Here is a 20,791-nt window from a genome sequence, read left to right on the forward strand (position 1 = left end):
TCCCCACTTGCTCGGCTGATTGCAGCTTGGCCAGGGCAGGAGGTGTGGCTGCAGGGACAGAGCTCCTGGGCACAGTTATTTGCTCACATCAAGCCTGAAGTGAAAGAACAATAACGGGATGCCATTTTGTTTGGCTGAGAGATTTTCTTACACTCAAACCAGTCTGACAACAATCTAGGGGGTTTTTTTTGTATTGAAACTTTGCCAGCTTCAGCTGCACAAAAGCATCCCCTCCCCAGTCTCTGCAGGAACGGCCCCTCCACCCTGGGGCTGCCCTGCCTCCATCCTGCCCTGTCTGGGCATCATCCTGCCCTGGAGAATGTGGTACTAACAGCCGGGAAGGCCGTGCAGTGGGCACTTGAGTCATGATGAGTGACTCGCCCAAGGGCTTGAGCAGAGCTTGGGTGAGCCTGGCACTGCTGCCAGTGCTCCCTGTCCCCACTTCTGGGCAATGCAGCGATCCAGGCTTCTCTAACAGCTTGGGTTTTGGATCAAGATTGCCTGTCTGTGTGCCCGCTGCTGGGGGCAGACAACAAAAAAGCCAAGATGATGAAAACCACATAGGATGGTGATTCTGGAAAATACATACTTTAAAGCACCCTAAACTGAGGTTTATCACTTGCCTGCTGCCCCCTGCGAGATGCTACTGTGTTCACTTCAGATCTGGTGTGACTGAGAGACACTGGTGGTGCACATAAAGCACACCAGAAAGAGCTCAGAGCTTTACAGGTGCCTGTGATGCTTCCAGTGCCTCCTGCCCCACAAGCAGCCCCGCTGGGCTTCACACCCATCCAGAGGATGATCTCTGCCAGAAGAAAACCAAACAGTGAGAAATGCCTTAAACTGAACCCCAGTAGCTCCCAGTTCCCTCCAGTCCCACCTGGTGACCACAGGTGAGCCACAGGCATATGGGATTTGCCATGAGCTGACCAGCTTCCCCTCTTTGTCCCTCTGCAGCCTGGCACTCTGGAGCAGCCAGGACAGGCACTGACAAACTACTTGTTTCCAGAGGAGTGAGCCCAAGAGCCTTGCACGGGGCATAAAATATCCTGAGCTCCACAGGATCCAAAATATTTCTGACTCAGGCTGTCAGGAGGGGAGTGTGGCCTCCTCTGCTTCAGTCTGGGGAAGAGCTGTGCCTCAAGGGATAAGTGATGCCAGCTCTGACCCGTCCCTCAGCTCTCCAGCCCTCTTGGCAGGGAGGACCCCACACAGTCCCTGTCACGTCAGAGGAAGGGGAGCCACGCAATGCGGACAGAGGTTTGCTTTGCCTTTCTTTGCCAGGCTGGTGCCAGGCAGCATCTCAAGTGTCTCTGCCAGTTCTCCTACAAGGAAGGGGAGTGGGAAGGAGTCCTCCCACACTCCATCCCGATCCCAGGTTTTTGCAGCAACCTTGGATTGCTTTGAGTCTGCAGCAAAGTCCATTGAGGGGCAAGTGCTGGGAAAGATGTGAGTGACCGCTCGCTTGGGAGCTGACGGGCTGCTTGGACATGTGAGGCTCTTCTGGATCCTTACACAAGTAAAGTGACAGCATTTGTCTGTGGAAGCTGCTTTCTTGGAAGCAGGAGACAGCACTGTTTCCTTGCACATCCATCAGATGTTGTCAGTGCTATGTGTGAGCAGGGGTTGTATGTCCGGTTACGGCGCAGAGAACAATTTCCCCACCCGAGTCTGACAGCTGAGCAGAGATTTCTTGCCTTTTGCTAACTCGTAAAATGGTGAGCAAAGAGCTGAGCCCAAAGCAAGTGTTCCCAGGTGGGATCTAATGGGATCTAATGCCCTTGCTGGGATGTCTGGTCTAGTAACAGCAAAAGCACATCAAGCTTGTCAGCTCTGTTGTCTGTGTTGTTCTCCAAAGACAAACATAAGTGTGTCCCCTTCCTTCCCTCGGCAGATACAGCTGTATAAACAGAGGGCGAATACTTGGAGCATTCTTGGTAGCATTTGACATCTTTATAGGTACCTGCACCCAAGATGGTTTTGCTTTTGTCTCTAACAGCAGCACAAAAGATTTGTTTTTCTTCTCTTCATGTTTGTCATCCCATGATAGATGGAGAGGCCAGAAGAGACCAGTGCGATCCCCGGGTCGGGCCTCCTGCAAGCATGTGCCACAGAGCTGGGGGAAGGGATTTTGTCCTTTTTTCAGTCATACTTTGTGGTTGAGGGTTTTTTTTTCTTTTAGCAGACTGTTTTTTCCCACCCTTCCTTTCTCATGCCTTCTATCAGCACTGCTCAATCTGCTGTGCCTGCTGTCATGTTTCAGTGCTGCCAAACCCCCTGTGTGCCGCTCTCCACAGCCTGGAGCGGAGCAGAGATGCTCCCCAGACAGGTGGGCCCTGCACCGCTGCTCCTTGCTGCCCATTCCCTCTATCTCCATGCCAATCCCACCCTCTTCCTCACTGTCTCATCACCTGCTGCTGCTCTTCCAGCTGTCTAGAGTGCACCAGCTTGGAGCAGCCTTCCCTAGACACTGGCCCTTGTCTTCCCTGGGTGGCACAAGGAAGTCAACCCCCCTTGGGGAAATAGCAGCTGGTTGCTGTGGGGGAGACACTGCTGTGACCTCCAGAGCCTCCTGGGGAAGCTCTTCTGCCTGTCCACATGCTCTTGCTCCCATGTTGGTTTTTGGCTGCACTTCCCAGCCCAGCACCAGCTCTGCCCCTCCCTCGCTGGAGCAAGGACAGTGGACAGCACTTGCCATACAGCTCCAGACCTCATCCAGGCACTTGGGAAACCAGTAGGAAGGAAAACAGAGTCTCTTCAGGGGACACGGAGACCAAATGATCCTTTCACAGGCTGAAAAGCTCTGCAAAGGATGGACATGTTCCCTTGGGGTCTGTGAGACCAGCCTGGGGCTGAAAGCAGCCGGTAGTGTTTTGGAAGTGTCTTGTGAGCCGCTGCAGCCATGCTGGGGTTTGCTGGAGCTCCTTGGACCTCAGGTGAGAAGGAGCTGCTCACAGCGAGGGCCAAGGCCTGAAGAGGACAGTCTTGCTGGCAGCTGAGCCTGTGTGCTGGTCTGCAGCGTTCAGGCATTCCACCAGTCAGGGCCACGAGTGGACTCAGCTATCCCCAGCCCTGCTGTCCCTGCAGACCGGCCCTTTTCCTCCTCTTCCCCTGGTTCTCCAAGGGTTGAGGATTTGTTTCAGAGTGGGGTTTCTGAGGTTCCCCTGGCGATAACAGTGCATCTCAGAGTCTTCCAGGTAGAAATCCACTGTCGCTAGGAACACCCCATCCCCCAGGCCAGGAGAAGTGTGGGTCCCTTCTGTGTGGGCAGCAGGTTGTGCTGCCTGTCCCCTCTTTGCCCACCTTCTCTGCAGCTCAGCATCCAGCTTACCGCAACAGGAAGCTGTGCTGCAAGGGGAATTAGAGGGGATGTGTGACATGAAGCCCGTGAAGGTGGCTGTGAGGGTATCTCTGCCTTTTCCAAGCCTGGTTGGCCTTGTCACGGGCTTATGTCTCTTGAGGCCCCGTGTAAGTAATGCCAAGAGTAAGTTCTTGATAATTGGGCAAGAAACATCATCAAGATTCCCAATGGCAGTTTGTTTCCTTCTTATGCTGCTGCCCTTGGGGCAGGGTGCACAAACACAACGTGCTTTGCACGTGTCTGCAGAGCTCTCCGTGGGGCCATGCAGACCTTGGTTTGGGTGGGTCGCCTCCGTGGGATCTCCATCCCTGCCTCTGTCGTGGGCACCAGAGGCAGTGGCAGCAGTGCTGCTGAAATACAAATATTCATTCATCAGAGCACCAGGAAAACGACTGCTGGAAAGGGCAGAGCTGAGGTGCGGGGCCTTTTCTCCATATTTCTGGGAGGGAAGAGCAAACAATGGAGCTCCAGAGCCTGGGAAGAGCTGCCGGATCTGCTGGGCTTGCTGGAGCTGGGTGCGGGCTGGGAAAGCCAGCGCCGAGCTGTGGTGTTTACATTGGAGCTACTTGAAAGCATTCCTCGAAGGAACCATCTCGAGGGACTCAGCAGGGTCTCTCCTGCTGGTGACTGAAAAGCACGGCCGAGAGGCTGTGTTGGGACGTTTCTCCACCACTGGCTTTGCTTTCCATCAGGGCTTTCACTGCTCAGAAAGACAAGGCTGTACCATTTTCTATGCTGGGAAGTCCCCGTTCTCTGCTGCTTGGTCTTTCCAGCAGCGTGGGGATGGGATTGAGAGAAGCTGTACCTAGAGGTGGCCCTGAGAGATTGTTCATGGCTGCGGAAATGGTCCTTTCGAAAGAGCCTTATCTTCTCTGTGGTGATGCCTATTTCCTCTGGTCTCCAGTGAGCGAGGAGGCTGGAGACAGCACATTGACTCCAGGATGGGACTGACGGGTGAAGTAGGATATGGCACACATTTAGGGGTTTCCCTTCTCCATCACATTCACTTACAGACCCCCTGGGCAGGAGGAACATGGTGGCTGTGGTCAGGCTGGAGCTTGGCTCCCTCTGCCCTCAGTGACACTGGAGTGGCACAGCTCCCCTGTCTCCTCTGGCTCTGTGAGACCCTCTGTCAGAGCCATGCAAGGACACTGCTGTGGCATGAGGAACATGTCTGATTCCCATGCCAGCCCTGACTGCACATCTCCTGGGTGCAGTACCCTCCCCTGGAAGTACGAGTGCCCGTGTGCACACAGTGGGCAGAGGGACACCTCGAGGAGGTGCCAATACCCAGCAGGTACAGAGGAACACCTTGCACATGCCTGGGTAACTGGACCAGTCCTCACATCCCCAGTTGTAGCTGGAGAGGAGCAGTGGCATGGTGGCCTTGCTCATCTCCCACCTCTGACTGCACTTTTGCAGCCCACCCTGCTTGACTGCCCTGTGTGGCCGTTGTGCGAAAGGTCCCGGTGCTGTTGTCCCCTGGGAGCTGCCTCAGCGCTGCTGGGCTCTGCCAGCTCCAGGGGTTGGCAGCAGTTGCCCAGAGAAGCTGTGGCTGCTCCTCCCGGGAAGTGTTGAAGGCCAGGCTGGATGAGGCTTTGAGCAACCTGGTCTAGTGGAAGGTGTCCCTGCTGCTGGCAGGGGGGTTGGGACTGGATGAGCTTTAAGGTCCCTTCCAACCCAAACCAGTCTGGAGTTTTATGATTCTGTGAAACAGTGTGGGGTGGGGCAGGCCCCAACTTGGACTTTGCCCCTCAGCCGGAAGGAGGGAACATGAAGCAGTGGAGCACATTTCTCCATCCCTGTTGCCTGTTGGGGTGCAGACTACGAGTGCCAAAAAACTGCTGCGGGGCGCTTGCTGCTAACGGCAGAACCCCCAGCCTCATGGCCTTGCCGTGGCCATCTGTCTAACCCGTCCTGCTGTCCGGCCGCCTGGTCTTGGGGCATCCATGGAGCAGGTGCAGGGAGAGCCCCGTGCCTGCTACTCCCCGCTGTGTCCCATCCATGGCCAAGCCCGTGCTGAGGCCCCGCCCGTCCTCCTGTCCCAGGCTGTGGGACACCTTCCGCGGGCCAGCGAGGAGCTGTCGCGCTTTGGGGCGCCCGTCACCCTCTGGCTGGTGCTGGTCACAGGTGGGCAGCTTGTCATCTGGGGGAGGCTGAGAGCACAGCATTCCGTTTTCCAGTTCAGATCCCTCATTGCTCATCTGAGGGCCGAGCTCTGGGCTTTGCTCTGTTTCACAGATGCAGGGGGAGAGGTCATCAAAAATCATCATGTCGTGCTGGGGTGGGAGCTGGTCTCTGGAGGCCAGGCTGGTGGCACTGCTCGGACCCCCAGCCCCACACCTGAGCTGGCGCAGATTGGGACATGCCTGGTGCTGCTGTGTGGGTGCGAATCAGGACGGGTGCTGGTGCGACTGATGGGTCAGGAGATGGTGCAGTTGTCTGCGCTGCAGGCAGGAGAGGCCCCTCGCTGCAGCCCAGAGCTGAGTGAGGAGGCAGCAGAGCTTCGGGCTGAGTTCCCTCCATTCCAGATCAGTGGGGGTTTGGTGAACACCAGAGTGGTGGGCACTGGTGGGCCTGCTCGTGCTGGGTGATACTGGTGCACGCTGAACCCGCATGGGGGGATGAGCTCGGTCATGCCGGGTCAGACAGAGGTGGGTCTGCCAAGCCTCTGCTGAGCGGGTGGCTCAGCTGTGTGCAAAGCTGGCTGGAGGTCCAGTGCTGTAGGTCAGGGGGAGGAATAACCTCAGGAGGTGGCTTGTGGGACATGGAGTCCAGCGCCTTCCTGCAGAGCACAGGGTTATTTTCCAGCCCTGCTGCCTCTGGGATCTCTCGAGGCCGGGGGACACACCTGCAGCATTGCGGGGCTGTGGCTCTTCTCCCCTCAGCACCCAACAGCTGGATAGTGCAGGTCCAGATGTGATGCTGCACTGGCTGTAGCGTTGAGTTAAAATCACTGCCATATGATCACTTGTGGCCGGCCAGCGAGTCAGGAGCCCGTGAGGGGCTCTGTCCTGCTTGTCCTTGACACGGCTCTTTGCCAGTCTCATTTCCCTGCCACGAAACGAGCCAAGTGGAGGGGTAGGTGGAGGGGTGTCAAAAATGCTCATTTATAAGCTACCAAATGTTGCTGCTCTGGTTCTTCCTGTTAGTCCAGGAGCTCTTCGAGGAACAACCGCACCTTCAGCAGCGCCTGCGCTTGGGATCGGGGTTTGGCCACGTGCAGGAAGGACACACCAGTGTGAGGAGTGGTCCCTGCGGCCCCCAGGGAGGGATGGCTGGTGTGGTGCAGGGCCATGTGTCCTTGCAAATGCCACCCCCATCCTGCTGCTACTGCTGGCTCCTCCCTGCCCCTGTCCTCGCTTGGCACCACTGGCTGTCACCCCGCTGCTCCAGGCATCGTACCTCCAGGAAGAAGCAGACAGAGAACAAGTCGCTGATGGCAAAACAGGAGTGGGAGAGCAGAGGCCATGCTTGATGACAGCTTGGAGGGAAGCCAGTCCCAAATCCTTCCATGTTTCCCAAGCAGCCCCTCCTGGGACAGGGCTTGGGTGGGTTCTGGGCTGCGACACCATCAGTGGGAGGTGGTGGCTGGGAGACAGTCCTTCTTCATGGAACTGGTGTCTCTATCTTGTAGTAGTGTCAGGAGCTCCCTTAAAAATAAACCCCTTCATGCCTTAGCGGGAGATGCTGGAGGAGATCCCTGGAGCAAGGAGGACCCCAGGATGGGCAGCAGAGGACGGTGGCCATTTCTCAAACCCTTTCCAGTCACCCGGTAGTTGCACGAGGCAAAGTCGTGTGTCTGGGGTGGGGAAGGAGCCAGGCCCTGCGCAGGCGGTCCTGCGCTGTGGGGTGGCTGGAGGGCGGCAGGGCAGCGCTTCCCCCGGCACCACTGTGCTGAGGTGGGATTCACAGCGACGCGGTGCTGCCAGAGCGTGTTTTGCCAAAAATTTGGCAAGCAGTGGATGGGGAAGGGGCACACCATCCCCTTGGGAGTGGAATGAGTGGGGTATTGGGTGTGGGGCAGGTAAATGGGAGGGGAGCAGGTGAAACAGGGCACCCACAGTGATGTGGGGCTGCTGCTGTGGGTCAGACATGTCCTGCTCGGGTGGGGTGTGGGGAGAGCGGGGTGTGTGCAGGTGCACCCTGCCAGTGGGACAGCCATGGGGGGAGGCTGGGCAGGGCACCCCAGGAAGCCGTGGCTGGGACCTGGCAGGTGAAAGGTCTCTGGAGAGCAGGAGCAGAGTGGAGAGATTGGGATGTCGGGATATCTTCAGTTGGCATGGAAGGTGCACGCAGGGGAGAGCATCATCAAACCACAGCTCTGGACGTGTGGTGGACGTGGGTCTATCTGCCAGAGCAGGGGCCGTGCAGGACAGGTCAGCAGTGCAGGATGGGGAACAAGTGTTAAGGTTCAAATAGAGCAGGTTGGCTGTGAAGGTGTTATGGGAACATCTGTCGCAGACGGCGCACGTGCAGCGTGCCCTCAGGTCTTACACAGTGACAGCTGGTAGCAGATACATGGAGGGAGGACACAAAATGGGGACAGGTTCAAGGGGACCTTCCTGGGGACAAACGTGCCTTTGAAGTCCTGCAAACTCAGACTGGTTTAACAGCCTTTCCATTCTCTTTTCCTCAGAGCTCACAAATACAGCCTGGCTGTAGCCTCATCCTGACAGCAGGTCATTAATATGCTGCAGAATGCGCCTTTGGGATTGGGATCTTGCAGTGGGCACACTAGGTTGTGGTGGATCCTGAGTACCACCACGGGTCAGAGGATACTCCCATCAGAGGAGGATTTCACAGCCATGAGAGCTGAGCAGTGCCAGTAGGTTTGGCCAAAGAAACCAGATCTGAGGGCATCTGGGCTGGACTGGGAGGATGCTCTACACAGAGCCTTGATGGGTTGTGTGGGAGGATCACACACATCCTGTGAGCCAAGGACATCTGCCCCCACACACCTCCCAGACACCTCGTAGGTTTTTCTTCAAAATAAACATGCAAAAAATAATGTGGTCTGGAAGGACTGTCATCATAGTTTGACAGTCTGAAGGCAGACACTTAGGATTGTTTTCCAACTCACTGCTTGAGTCCAGAATCTCTTACTGGTCTTCAGCTGGTTGTTTTGGGTGCCTGCTGGCTAATGAGCCTTGGGAAGAATAGGTTGTTTCTTATCTCATTGCTGCTGATACCAGACAGGTTACAGTGTGATGAACGTGTTTCATCTTGTTCTTCCCTTCATGACTCATGTGTGTAACAACAATATGTTTCTGTTTTGGGAAGGGGGATCTCCAGGAAAAAAACAATGAGGAGCTGATCTAACTGGTTGGGGAATCTCCAGGCACTTTGACGCTAACAGTCTGGTATTTGGGTAGAAGCAGAGGATACTTCAGTAAATATCATTCTTAAATAATTCTCTGTATTTATATCTTTCTTTCTTTAGGGAGACTCCTACCCACTGGCAGCCTCTGCCAGGCACGAAAGCAGCCATGTTGGTCAAAGTGAACAGTCTGAGGCAGGTACAGAGCTCTTCAAACAGTTCCCTTCAGCTGCAGAGTGCTCCAGAGGCCAGCAGCCAAAAAGCTCTTCCAAAACCAGCCGTATATGCTCAGCCTCAGTCCACGTCCCAGAGCCCTAGAGCCACAAAGCAAATGCCTACAGGAGAAACAAAGCAATATATGCAGATCAAAAAGACAGAGAATGGTGGGTTTTGCCTGGTGCTGATGAATGGTCCAACTTCTCAAACGCCTCCAAGGAGCCAGACAGGAACCCCCCAGCCTGCATCCCCCAAGTATGCCTCCCCTGCACCTATATACGATGAGCCATCTTTAGAGTCTCCAATTTATGATGAGCCACCAGTAGATATGGACACTGAAAGCATCAGTATGAGTGGGATGTCTCCACCAATGTCACCAAGCAATAGCTTAAAAAAGCAGCTGCAACCAACCAAATTATTACAGCATCCAGGTATGCAACAGCAGCAAGCTGCAAAGAAACATGCAAGAAACCCTTCTTCCACTGAATACAGCCCGGCTGGCAGAGAATATATAAAACACATGGTCAATGTTGACCAGTCTTCCAGACTCTCCCACTCTTCTGCTGCAACAGCTGATGCCTCTACTAAACTGCCTGGTCACCTTACTTCAAAGGACAGCTTCAAGCAGTCTTGGAGGATCTTGGAAGCCAATGTCCTCAAGAACATGGAAGCCCACCACAGTCGGCAGAACAGCCTGCAAACTCAAGAGTACCCAACTGGTATAAGCCATCAGGATTCTGGTTATTCGACTGGGCCTTCTCCAAGCTTGAGAAAAAGGAAAGGAAGGAGGCAAGGGACAGGGCAAGGAAGACCTGGCTCTGTAGGCAGCAGCAGCGAGCTCACAGCTTTGAATGATAAGCTGATTGCTGAGATGCGTGCTGTGGTGGGCAGGTCAGCAGCCTGCAGGGGAAGCAAAGCCAGCCTGGATGCTGAAAGTCTGGAGAGTGGCATCCCAGCAGAGAGCAGCAAAGTCAGATTTCAGTCCGACCACTTGAAAAAATGCATCAACCGGAGCTCCAGGGACGATGTCTCGGCTAGTAATAGGTCTCTGTATAGACAGGGCCTGGAGAGCAGCAGCAGCCTTCCCAGCGATGTGGCTGCTCCACAGGACACAGTGAGGCAGAAGAGGACTTTTGAGAAAATAGATTCTTTAGAAAAGAACGTGACCAGCCAGACAAGTTTGGCTTCATCAGATGCTACACGCCGCTCCTCGCAGGTACCTCCCTCCCCATCTGCACCGGGTTCAATCGCTCGCCTTTGCTGGAGTGTTACGGTGCGGGGCTGAGTGGTGGGTTCAGTGGATGTGCTGGAGGCAGAACATGTCTGTGCCTCCAGAATAGCAAACAGGTCACAAAGCTTCACAGCTGTGCAGGTGGAGACCCCATTTCAGGCCAGTGGCGTGAGAAGAGGGTGAATTGTGGAGGGGCTGATGTCCAGCCAGCCCTCAGCACTGCGGGTAGCTCTGCTGTGTTGTTTGGGTAAATCTACCGCCTGATCATTTCCTGGAGCTCTTGTCTCTGGTGGCCCTTGCTCTCACATGTCCTTTCCTTGCTGCGATGGCCAGAATTGGTGGGGTACAGGACACAGGTGTCAGGATTTGCATGGTCACACGACAGCTTTTTCTCTTTTTTTTTTCCTCTGTTCTTTTTCTAATAGTTCCTCATCTTCTATTCTCCATCCTGATCATTGAATGGAAGTGCTCAGGAATCCAGTGACAGTGACTCTAGCATCTTCTTGCTGGAAATAGCTCTTTTAAAGCCTGTTAGTGACCTGCACAACTGGAGTAGTTTAGAACACGGCACTTCTGCAGGATTTAGTTTGCCATTTTTTCTCCTATTTCTGTTTGAAGGAACCTCCTGTTTCATGTTTTAGTTCAGATTTAGGTTCTACGTGGGTAAATTTATATCTTGTGAAGTTTCTGTCCTTTTTCTCTTTGCTCACTCTTCCAATTATTTCACTCCTGCAAAAAACTGAACAGCCTGAGTCTTTGCATCTCTTCTGTGAGGCACAGCTGATAACAATCCTCCAGCATGAAAAGTGAATATTTATTTTAGCCCTTTGTTCTGTCTTTTCTCCTGTTTACTAGTCTACAACATTTCATGAAGAAACTTGGCAAAGCTCCTTGACCATTTCAGATTACTCCAGTAGACCCGTGAGGTGTAACTTTACTCTAGAAGCCAGGCTGACACCTCCCAGCTCTATCAGATTTATGTTTGTACGTTCTCTTTATTGTAATTTCTGATTGCTAGTGCCATTCTGGATGGGCAAAATAAGTGTCTTATTCTCACGAGTAGTTATTTCACATAATTTTCTTGGGATCAGTACTACCAAAGCTCTAATGATGTAGTTATCTGTAGCGATCGCTGGGGAAGAAGGATGGACAAGGGCTGCATGTGAAAACTGCATGTAGAGTCTGGGAGGATGGAAGGTCTTTGTCTCTGCTCCTTATCTCTGTAAACTTGTGATCGGTAGACTTGACCCTGGAGCAAATGACTTTGGTCACTGCAGACTGTGAGTGGGGAGCAGCTGTCCCTAGTTCTCTGAGAAGAAAAACCAACCCACTACTTGGGAACAATTCTGATTTAATCTGGGGAAGGTTATGCCTGCCTTGGGTAGGAAAATATGGTCGGGAGCCCATCGGAGAGATGTCCCCGAGTCCCGTGCACCGGCACTCGCAGAGGCACTGTGTCCGTAGCCACAGCCTGTATCTTCCCCACGGCCGCTGAGGACCAGGGCCTGTTTGGCAGGAGGCCGTGGGGTGTCTGTGGGGTACGGTGAGAGCCGGCTCCAGTGGTGGTGGAAGTTCACTAATGCAGATATCTGGTCTCCTTCACTTCACCAACTCGGACGCAATTTATCCTACCTGGGTGACAGCCTTGCCATTAAAATAGCTGTGCCCATGCTCTGCTGTGTCTCTCTTCGCTTCTTCTGTCCCATTTCTATGTCTGGCCAGTATTTCCATGAGGAAGGTCATGGTGGAATTGAGACACATGTTTTGGATGCCTCAATGCAGAGGCTGTCCAAGCAGAGGCTGCCCGAAGCTCAGCAGCTCCTGATGGTCACTAACCATGTTGATTTGGTTTTGTCTTTTTTTTTTTTTTTTTTTTTGCTAGAACTTGGAAAAATAGTAAAGGTTATGGGATTGTAGGGGCCACAAAGGGTAAAGGCAAGAAGGAAACAGTGCTAATGGTGCTGAGTTTATCTAGCCTCTGCTACCTCCTGGTGTTCCCTACCCACCTCCTGGGCTCCTGTGGCTCTGCAGGAACCGAGAGGTGAAGAGTGGTGAGAAACTTGGCTCCTCAGTGTGCGCTTGGTGCCACAGAGCTGTACTGCTGCTCTGGGAGTCAGCCCAGCCCTGTCCCCTGGGACTCTGGGACAACTTGGACAATCAGCCTTGTTAATCCATGTCCCAACACTTCCCTTGGGGACAGCATCAGTGTGCAGCTGTGCCAGCCAGGCTCTTGCAGGTCTACAGATGTCAGCCACTGATTCTGCACAGAATCATGTTTTGTAGATTCACCACCTTGCTGGCAGCTTCATGACTCACTGTTGCTAATTTTCCTGGCAGGGTCAGCAGTCATCTAAGCTGCTTTTAACGCGTCTGTTCTCCATTGCAGCCCGGGACAATAGACTTGGACCCCAAGCAGGAGAGCAGCAGCCCGCCTGGCAGCTGTGTGGGATATTTCCCTTACAGCACTCTACGGAAGCCCATCTCTCAGAGCTCCATGGCAGACTGGGCTTCTAAAAACCTGAACATGCACACACAGGGCATCTTCCGCCGAAGGATCTCCATCTCCAACATGCTGTCCTGGAATGGTGGCTCGATCAAAAAGCCAATGCTCATCACTAGCAACCGCACCATCAAAAAAGAGGCGTGTGAGATGTTCAAACTGGTGCAGAGCTACATGGGAGATCGTCAGACTCGCATGGACCGGAATCATGTGGCATTGATCACGGTCACCAAGTGCTGGAGCGTGCAAGGTTTACGGGATGAGCTCTACATACAACTGATCCGGCAGACAACAGATAATACTTGCTACCGCAGTCTGGCATGGGGCTGGGAACTGATGGCCATCAGTCTGGCCTTTTTCTCCCCATCACCCAAATTTCAGTCTTATCTGGAAGGTTACATTTATCGCCACCTTGACAGTGATGAAAACAGTAAGTGCCTCACGCGCCCCCTCTGTCCCCAGCAGCATTCTGGTGGGTTGTGCCACTTGTCCAGGGTTGTGTGCTCTTCAAAAAAAACAGGTAGTCACCAGCCAGTGCTGTGGTGTCTGTCAGTGAGAGCACCATGTGCTGGGTGAGTTCATCCTTCCTTGGTGGGATGAAGCTGCCACCAGGTCATCTCCCTGCAGTCCTCACTTGTGTCTGGCAAAGAAATGCCAGCCCTAGGCTGTGCTCATCTCGCCAATCAGCGTGGCAAGGTCAGCACTGAAAAGAGCCGATTTGGACTCACCAAGGGCAGAGTTTCTTTGTGTTCTCTGAAGACATGATTTACTCCAGAGTTCCTTAAAGCCGGCAAAAAAAGGAGGTGAATGTTAATACAGAATTTTTTAAGGGAGCCGTTGCAAACATTACGAACAGGCCTTAGCCTGGCAAATAGTCAGGGACCCTGAAGGTTGCTGCCTTTTATTGTGAATAGATGTGACTTACCTGTCTTTCAGAAGCCTTGGGGACCAGCCCAGCCCATACTCAGTCATTACCCCAATGTTAAATTGCTATAGCATCTTGTGCAAAAATAATGATAAAAAAGAGCCAAGCGCTGGCCTGGACAGTATTTATTGGCTGATTTATCACCATTTCAGCAGTGCTTGCTGTGTCTTCTCCAGTCTCAGGTGAGAAACCAGAGCACCTATTTCCACTCAGGGTTTCAAATGGAGGTGAAAGCCCCCACAGATCTCCAGGGCAGGTGCAGAAGTTTTGCCCCGCCACCTCTCTGCCCCTGCTAGTGAGTGCAGCAGTGGAGGTGGTCCTAGGGGCAGCAGTGGTTCAATGCCAACCTTTGCCTTCTGTTTTCATGCTTGCAGCCTTAACGTGGGGTTCCTTCACTGACCTGCTGGATGTGGAGCACTGGTTTGGGTTTTCATGAGGATCCCAGACCCCTGTCACTTCTCCTCAAAACCATTCCCTCCAGCTACGCTTGGCCCAGGAGTGAAAAATCACCCTGCCAGCACCAGGACCAGGCAGCAAGGAGGAGTAAGCTGAACTATTTGAGTGGGTTGGTCCTTCTGCTGGTATTTAGGCAATAAGGTGTAGTCTTGCTGCCTGGAGCTGCCTGGAGCCCTTTTTCAACTATTTGGCCATTTGGAGAAGCGATGTTCTGGGCCCCTCTCTCAGGTGTGTTTGGAGCTGGCTGTGGTACAGCCCCTTTCCCTGAGCAGACCTCCTCATACTGAGTTAGGCTGGCTACCATGTCGAAGGGCAGTTCTGGACTTTGGTATTTTTATCATTCCACATTATTAATCCAGAGTTTCTTTTGAATTTTCAGTTGCCCAGCGCATCAAGGAGCTTGTGGATCTGAAAAACAAGAAGAACTCAAAATCCAGGAAAAAGAGGAAACAAAACACTGAGGATGAAGGTAACGGGAGGCACGGCATGCAGGGAGGCGAGAGAGAGGACTGAGCTGACCTTGGACAGGGGGGATGCTGAGCTACACTGGAAATCAGACCATTTCTTTAAGTGCCTTGACTTAGATTTGGGAAAATTTACTGCAGGTGCCCAGTGTGAGAGGTTTGACCAGAGCATGGATCAGCAGCGTGGGTGGCAGCTGGGCAGCACACAGGACGGGTGGCAGTGTGGTGGCAGGAGGGGACCCCTTTCACTCACAGTTGTGTGAGAAAAGGGGTTTTAATTTGGATGCAGACCTGGGGCTATGATTCAGCTGGTCTGTGAATGCCACGGGATTTCCTATAGCACGTTCCAGTGCCAAGAGCCGTACAAGCCAGAGTGCTGGAAAGAACGTGTCTCCATTGTAGTAATGGATTTTGGAAACCACCACCCAACCCGAGGACCTTCAGGGAGGACACTGGTATTTGGCAAAGAGCACTGCCTTTTCGTCTCCAGTATTGGCTTCCCCTTGTCCACGCTTCCTGGATTCTGCAGTCCAGGGCTTGCAGTAGCACCTCTACTGAACGAACAGGAGCTCACGTGTTCCTCCAGCCTCAGGTTTTAACTGCTGGCTGCAAGATAATACTTTATCGGGCTAAAGTCTTGCTAGACAAAGTCCATTCCATTTTTTTTTCATATTGAAACTTGAGCCAAGCCTGTGAATTCTTATCAGGCAGCACTTCATATCATGTGGCCTCTGTGTTTTTAATCTGGGAGAACTGGAGTCCAGCTTCCTGCATTGTTGAGCCCTACCTGACACCAGCAGGCAGGCGTGTGAAACGTGGACACTGCAGCTGCGCTCTCCTGCGGTGACTTCCCTGTGTCACTGCTCCCCAAGGCAGCTGCAAGCCTGGGACGTGGCTGAGGAGGCCCCTTGGTCACAGCCCCTGCAGTAAGAGTGTCTCTCGCTTCTCTGTCTCTGGTGGGATTTGGAGCAGAGACCTGAAACTAAACAGAGGGATTATATTTCTGGTTGGGATATGTCTTTTTCCCTTCCTGTTTAGGCCCAGAAGAGTTCAGCCCATTCTGAGCCTTCAAAAGTCATTTTGCTTGTGCTCAGAGGGACTTTGATATCTTTATGGGACAACTCCCTGGAGATTGCTCTGTGCAGGGTGTGCTCTGTCTGGAGGCCGAGCAGGCTGTTCTGTGCAATTGCTTGTCTGTGTTGCATGTGTTGGAGTTGTGCTTAGGAAGATAGAGGTAGTTTTTACCCAAAAATAAAAAATAAGCTTAAAATTAAAAAAGTAATTATGTATCATAGAATCATAGAATGTTTTGGGTTGGAAGGGACCTTAAAGCTCATGCAGTCCCAACCCCCCTGCCATCAGCAGGGACACCTTCCACTAGACCAGGTTGCTCAAAGCCTCATCCAACCTGGCCTTCAACACTTCCAGGGAGGAGTAGCCACAGCTTCTCTGGCCAACCTGGGCCAGTGTCTAAATATATATATATATATATGAAATGTTATGGAATAGACATGTCAGGGTAACTTTATAAAGTTTCCAGAATGAAGAACTTGAAAATCAGAAGTGCCTGTGTGGCCTCAGCTGGGGCTCTGGTGACAGGTCACACGCTGTTCCTTCACTGGACCCTGTCTGCTTTCTGGCACACAGACCTACTCTGGCAGTGAACTGGAGCTTTAGAATAAATGAGCTGGTCTGCAGGCTCCTGCCAGCTTCTGCAGCGGTGGTGAGGGCGCAGCAAAGGAGGCAGGAGGGCTGGCAGATCACTTGAACCAGTTTTTTCACAAGTGCCTGATAACGCTGAGGATTTTTTCTGGGGTCTGACCTCAGAGCTGCACCTGAAGCGAGGGGGAATCCTGCAGGGACACGCCAGGTGCTGTCTGCTGCTGGCTGGAAAGGTCAGGCTTTTCCTTGAGACACTTGTGTCTGCGCCACCAGCCCCACTTGCCAGACCTGTGAGAGGTGGGTAGGATGCAGCTCCCTGAAGCTACAAGGCTGTTGTGAGAAGTTGTTCATTAGTAGCTCGGAAATACTTAGATGCTTATGGATACTGTAGCAGCAATTTAGCAGAGAAATCCACAAGGAATTAAATATACTGTCTTAAAATAGAGCTGAATAGTAGATATGTAGGCATGTATGTAAGCCTTCCAGTGAAAAATGGAGTTGAAGCAGTGATTTCCCCACACACTCTTCCTTCAGTGCAGAGGCTTCTAAGTAAACACTTAGGTCAGTAAACTTTTATCATCTGACATGCACCCAAAGAAATAATTTTCCAGTTTCCCACGCTTACCTCTGCAATTTTTGTCTCCTAGTGTAATTCTCTGTGAGTAAATGAAATGTGAAGGTGGTGCAAGATCTTTTCATGGATCAATAACCCATTGAAAGGCAGAAGAATAACAGGTAGAAATAAATGATGTGTTTTCAGAAGGAGGATTGTCCACTGATCCTGCAGGAATGTAAGCTGAACTTTGAGTCTGTACAGGGAGGCAAATAATGAGCTGACATTATTTGTGATTGTAAAAGCTACAGGTGTAGAGGGATCTCACAGGGTGAGTAACTGGGCAATTAAGCAATGGAGAAGACTGTCAACAAATGGAGAATATTGTACGCAGGGGAGATGTCCCTAACTGCATGTGCAGCAGCAGGCTCCTGCTTTGCTCTTACAAGGAGGGAAAGACATTTTGCAGCCTTTATATGAATTTCCAGAAATGTATCCACGGTGCTGAGAAGCAGTCAGAAAGCAAACAGAGGATGATCAGCTTGCAGAAAGGGACAGAGAGCAAACCAGCACGTGGCCATAGTCATGCTGTGCCCACTCTGCGTGTCCGGCCCATGGTCCCTCCTGGCCTGGTGAGTGTGGCAGAGGAGGCCCCAAGGAGCTGGTCCTGGAGGAGAGAAGGGGGGAGAAGGTCAGTTTGCCTGGGGAAAGTGAGAGGAAAAAAATTTACTGTCATTTGTCATAGCAGAAGAATTGGAAACTGCCTGGTTTTGTTCTTGGGCAGCAGGTTTAAGAGCGCTCTGTCCTGAGGCACAACATTAAATCATTAAGCGTTGGCAAAGCAGGGTGTTGTGTGTTGGGAGCATAAACAGGTTTAGGAAGAAGTGGGGCAAATTCAAAGACAGGAGGTCTGTCGGTTTGATGGTTAATGGTCCAGGTGCAGCACTGCCTTGGGGTATCTCCCACCTGCTGTTAGCCGGAATTTTCGAAGGGGAATACTCATTTTTCAAACGTCCTGTATCTGTTTCTTACCCTCCTGGTGCAGGCAGACGCAAGCTGCTGACTCGTATGGCCCTTTGGGCTGACAAAGCACGGCCCTTCCCAGTAGGGAATGGTGATGGAGCAGCATTGCTGGGATGCAGAAGGATGCACTGGTGGTGTGAGGAAGAGGAGCTTAAACAGTGCTTAACATGGGGGTCCCTGGGCAGATCAAAGCCAGGAGAGTGGCATTGGTACAAAGCCCAGCTGAGCCGTTCAAGGGGCACCCACCCCTGTGCCAAAGAGCACGGGGCCCCGGGCTGAGCGCCTGCTCTGACTGCACCAGGCTGAGGTCCGTGAGAGGCTGTGGTAGATCAGAGAAATACTGAGACAACAGCTTCTGCTATGCTAAAATATGTGTCCCATGGCTGGGTTCAGAATCCACATTGTTTGCTGCATTTTTTAAGACATTTTTTGGCAGGAGAACATTCCAGTCTGTTGCAGAAGGTACGTTCCTGCGGGTGTTCTGCCTGGATTTTAACTTGTTATAAAAGGAGAGGTTGTTTAAGAAGCTCCTCACATGTATTTCTAGGCCAGCACATGGAAAAATATTTTCCTTTGCAAACTATTTTTCACTGTGTGGGTTGTTAGTAGTCTTCTGTTCCCGAGCTCCTGGGGCTACTGTGGTACCACAGGAAATAACAGATCAGCTTGGATTTCACAGATTCATGATGTGCTCAGGGAAGTGGAATCGCCTGCAGTATTAGCCCTTTCCAGCCCGTGCAGGCAAAGCTGCCTGTCCCGGCAGTGAGGGGTGTGAGCTGGGAGCGGAGGGGGTGCCTGGCCTGCTTTCAGGAGAACTGACCGTGCGTGATGAGCGAAGTGCCAGGAGCTGGGCTCTAGCTGAGCGTTTTAAAAGCAGCCAGATGGTCAAGTCGGGTTGCTGGTTTGGAAGAGCAGAGGCTAAAACTAAATTCTGCTCTTCTCCCTCACGTTTCCCTCTCCAGCTCACCGCTTCCCTCCCAGCCTCTCCACATCTCCTCTGCCCATCTCACTCTGCATGTGCCCTGGGAGCCAGGAGCGCTGGCATCGGGGCGGATGGGTTCTCTGCAGCAGGGAGGCTGGACGCTGCGTGTTTGAGTTGTGAGCCCCTGTGGAAGCCACTCGCTCTGTGCCTGCCGTGGCAGAGTGCTGGTGACCCTGTTCCTCAGGGCTCCCTCTGCTTTTTTGGTGATTCAGATCCGTGGGCAGTAACAGGTCCAGCCCCTTGTGCTGAGGCAAGTTTAGTTTTCAGTATATTTGTGTAAAATTCAGTCGGCTCTGTGCGTGGCCCTGACAGTCCCCTCCGGGTCGAGGCTGCAGCTTGGCTGTTGTTGGGAACAGGACACCTCATTGCAGAAAGTGCAGGGTGTAGGTTTTACACTTTTCCCAGGATCAGGGAACTTTCTGGGAAGGTACAAAACAGGCTTCAAGCAAACATGTCCAGCCACTGCCCACGCGGCAGCCGTGCAGGCTCTTCAAGGCAACCAGTTCTTTTGCAAACCTTGTTAAACTCTGAGGGTGATTATGGGTTTAATGGTCTAATTACAGTGTGAAAAAATGTTTCCTATTATTAGTTTTGAATGTGCTGCCTCCCACATAATTGTGATGCAGAGACACAGTCCAGTCTTCTTCCCATTCCCTTCTTCCTGAAGTGATGACACTTTGCATCGGGGTGTGTCTGCGCGTTTTGACAACAGAAACCGTAACCTGAAATAGTGAAGCATCACAAAGCAGCTCCGTAGTTTTTTTTTCTTTAATCCTTAAACATTTCCAGTATAAATCATGCTGCAGATTAGTGGGATTTTTGCATGTGGGGAATATTTTGCTCTAGCTATTCCCAAGAGAGAGAAATTCTTAAAACTGACTTTCCTTCCCTTTGCCTGCGGGAGAGGGGGCTGCTCTTGTACCTCCTTTGGCTTTGCTCCAGTGTTACGGCGAAGCTTCGCTCCAGCTGTGACAGTCGAGCAGAGTGATTGAGGCAGGGGGTGCTTGTTTCGTTGTGGGCAGCCAAGGACTGTGGTTTGTCTGCTGGCTGAGAGGAGAACCAGGGAAAACACATCTCTCGCCTCTGTGAATTGTTGTCCTGCTTCAGAAGAACTTGTCCTCTCTCTGCATGGAGAGGACTTGAGGAACTCCAGGCTCCTGACCAGCTTACCTAAGCCGTAGGGTGGGTGAAAGGCCGATCTGAAATAGGCAGCATCTGACCAGAATGTAGATTTTAAAAGCCACGAGTATTTTGAACTCTGCTGCAAGCTTTGAGCCTGGCAGGGAATCAAATAAGGCAGATCTAGTCACTGCTTTCAGCAAGCAATTTGGGTTTGACTTGAAAAAGAACAAAAGGCCAACGGTTTTGGAAAAACTCTCCCAGCAATCAGTGCTCTGTCACTGCAAACATTTCTCTTGGTGTCACGCGGGGATTAGCTCTGTGAATCCTGGCTCTGCTCGCCCTCGGAGTTCGCTGAACCAAGCACAACTGGAGCGGCCGTTCTTGCAGAGGGCTGCAGCTTTTGTGGTGAAGCTCCCAAACTCCAGCGTGTCCGATTTTCCTTGTGTCACAGAGCACACCCCAGCTTCATTGTACAAGGTTGGGCTGGAGGAGGCTGCAGGTGGGAGGGTGAGGAAGCCTTCTGCAGGGCTTGGGGGAGAGAGATCCTACCAGCCTCCCGTGCCTCTCCTTGCATCCTCTTGGTGCTGGTGCTGGCTCTCCAGCCCTGCACACCTTTCTCTGCTGTTGCCTCTCACTAGCCCAGGACTGCAGTTCCTGAATCATAAACAATTTGTTTCAAACACTTTGAAATCTTGCCTGGCAGGAGGCTGGCTCTGCGTGCTCTTTGGCTGAGATCTGGCAACACGTAAATGCCCAGCCCTGTGTCTGTGAGCCACGTAACAACAGCCACGCCGCCGGGAGCGAGGACTCATGCTCGAATGTGTGCCTGGGCTATGAATGCCAAATGGGCACCTTGTCTTGAGTCAGGACAGGGTCAGGGCACCCATGTGAGAGGTGGAGATCTGCAGGAGTGCAGGAGCAGGGGTGGGAGCTGCACATGAGCCTTGACGCAGAAGACGAATCCCTCCAAGCCCAA

General features: G+C 52.5%; 1 protein-coding gene across 1 annotated transcript in view; it reads left to right on the top strand.

Annotated features, from left to right (window-relative positions):
• The window catches only part of LOC104528420 (rho GTPase-activating protein 39-like), a gene marked incomplete at its 5' end in the record, with an annotated part of 26,876 nt that overhangs the window by 846 nt on the left and 5,239 nt on the right, over positions 1-20,791 (top strand). Inside the window, 3 exon segments of the mRNA XM_010172421.2 lie at positions 8,805-10,113; positions 12,515-13,058; positions 14,389-14,478. Of these exon segments, the coding sequence (XP_010170723.2) occupies positions 8,805-10,113; positions 12,515-13,058; positions 14,389-14,478 (1,943 nt within the window).

This window comes from Antrostomus carolinensis, unplaced genomic scaffold (assembly GCF_000700745.2).
Source record: "Antrostomus carolinensis isolate BGI_N321 unplaced genomic scaffold, ASM70074v2 scaffold39707, whole genome shotgun sequence".
NCBI lineage: Eukaryota > Metazoa > Chordata > Aves > Caprimulgiformes > Caprimulgidae > Antrostomus > Antrostomus carolinensis.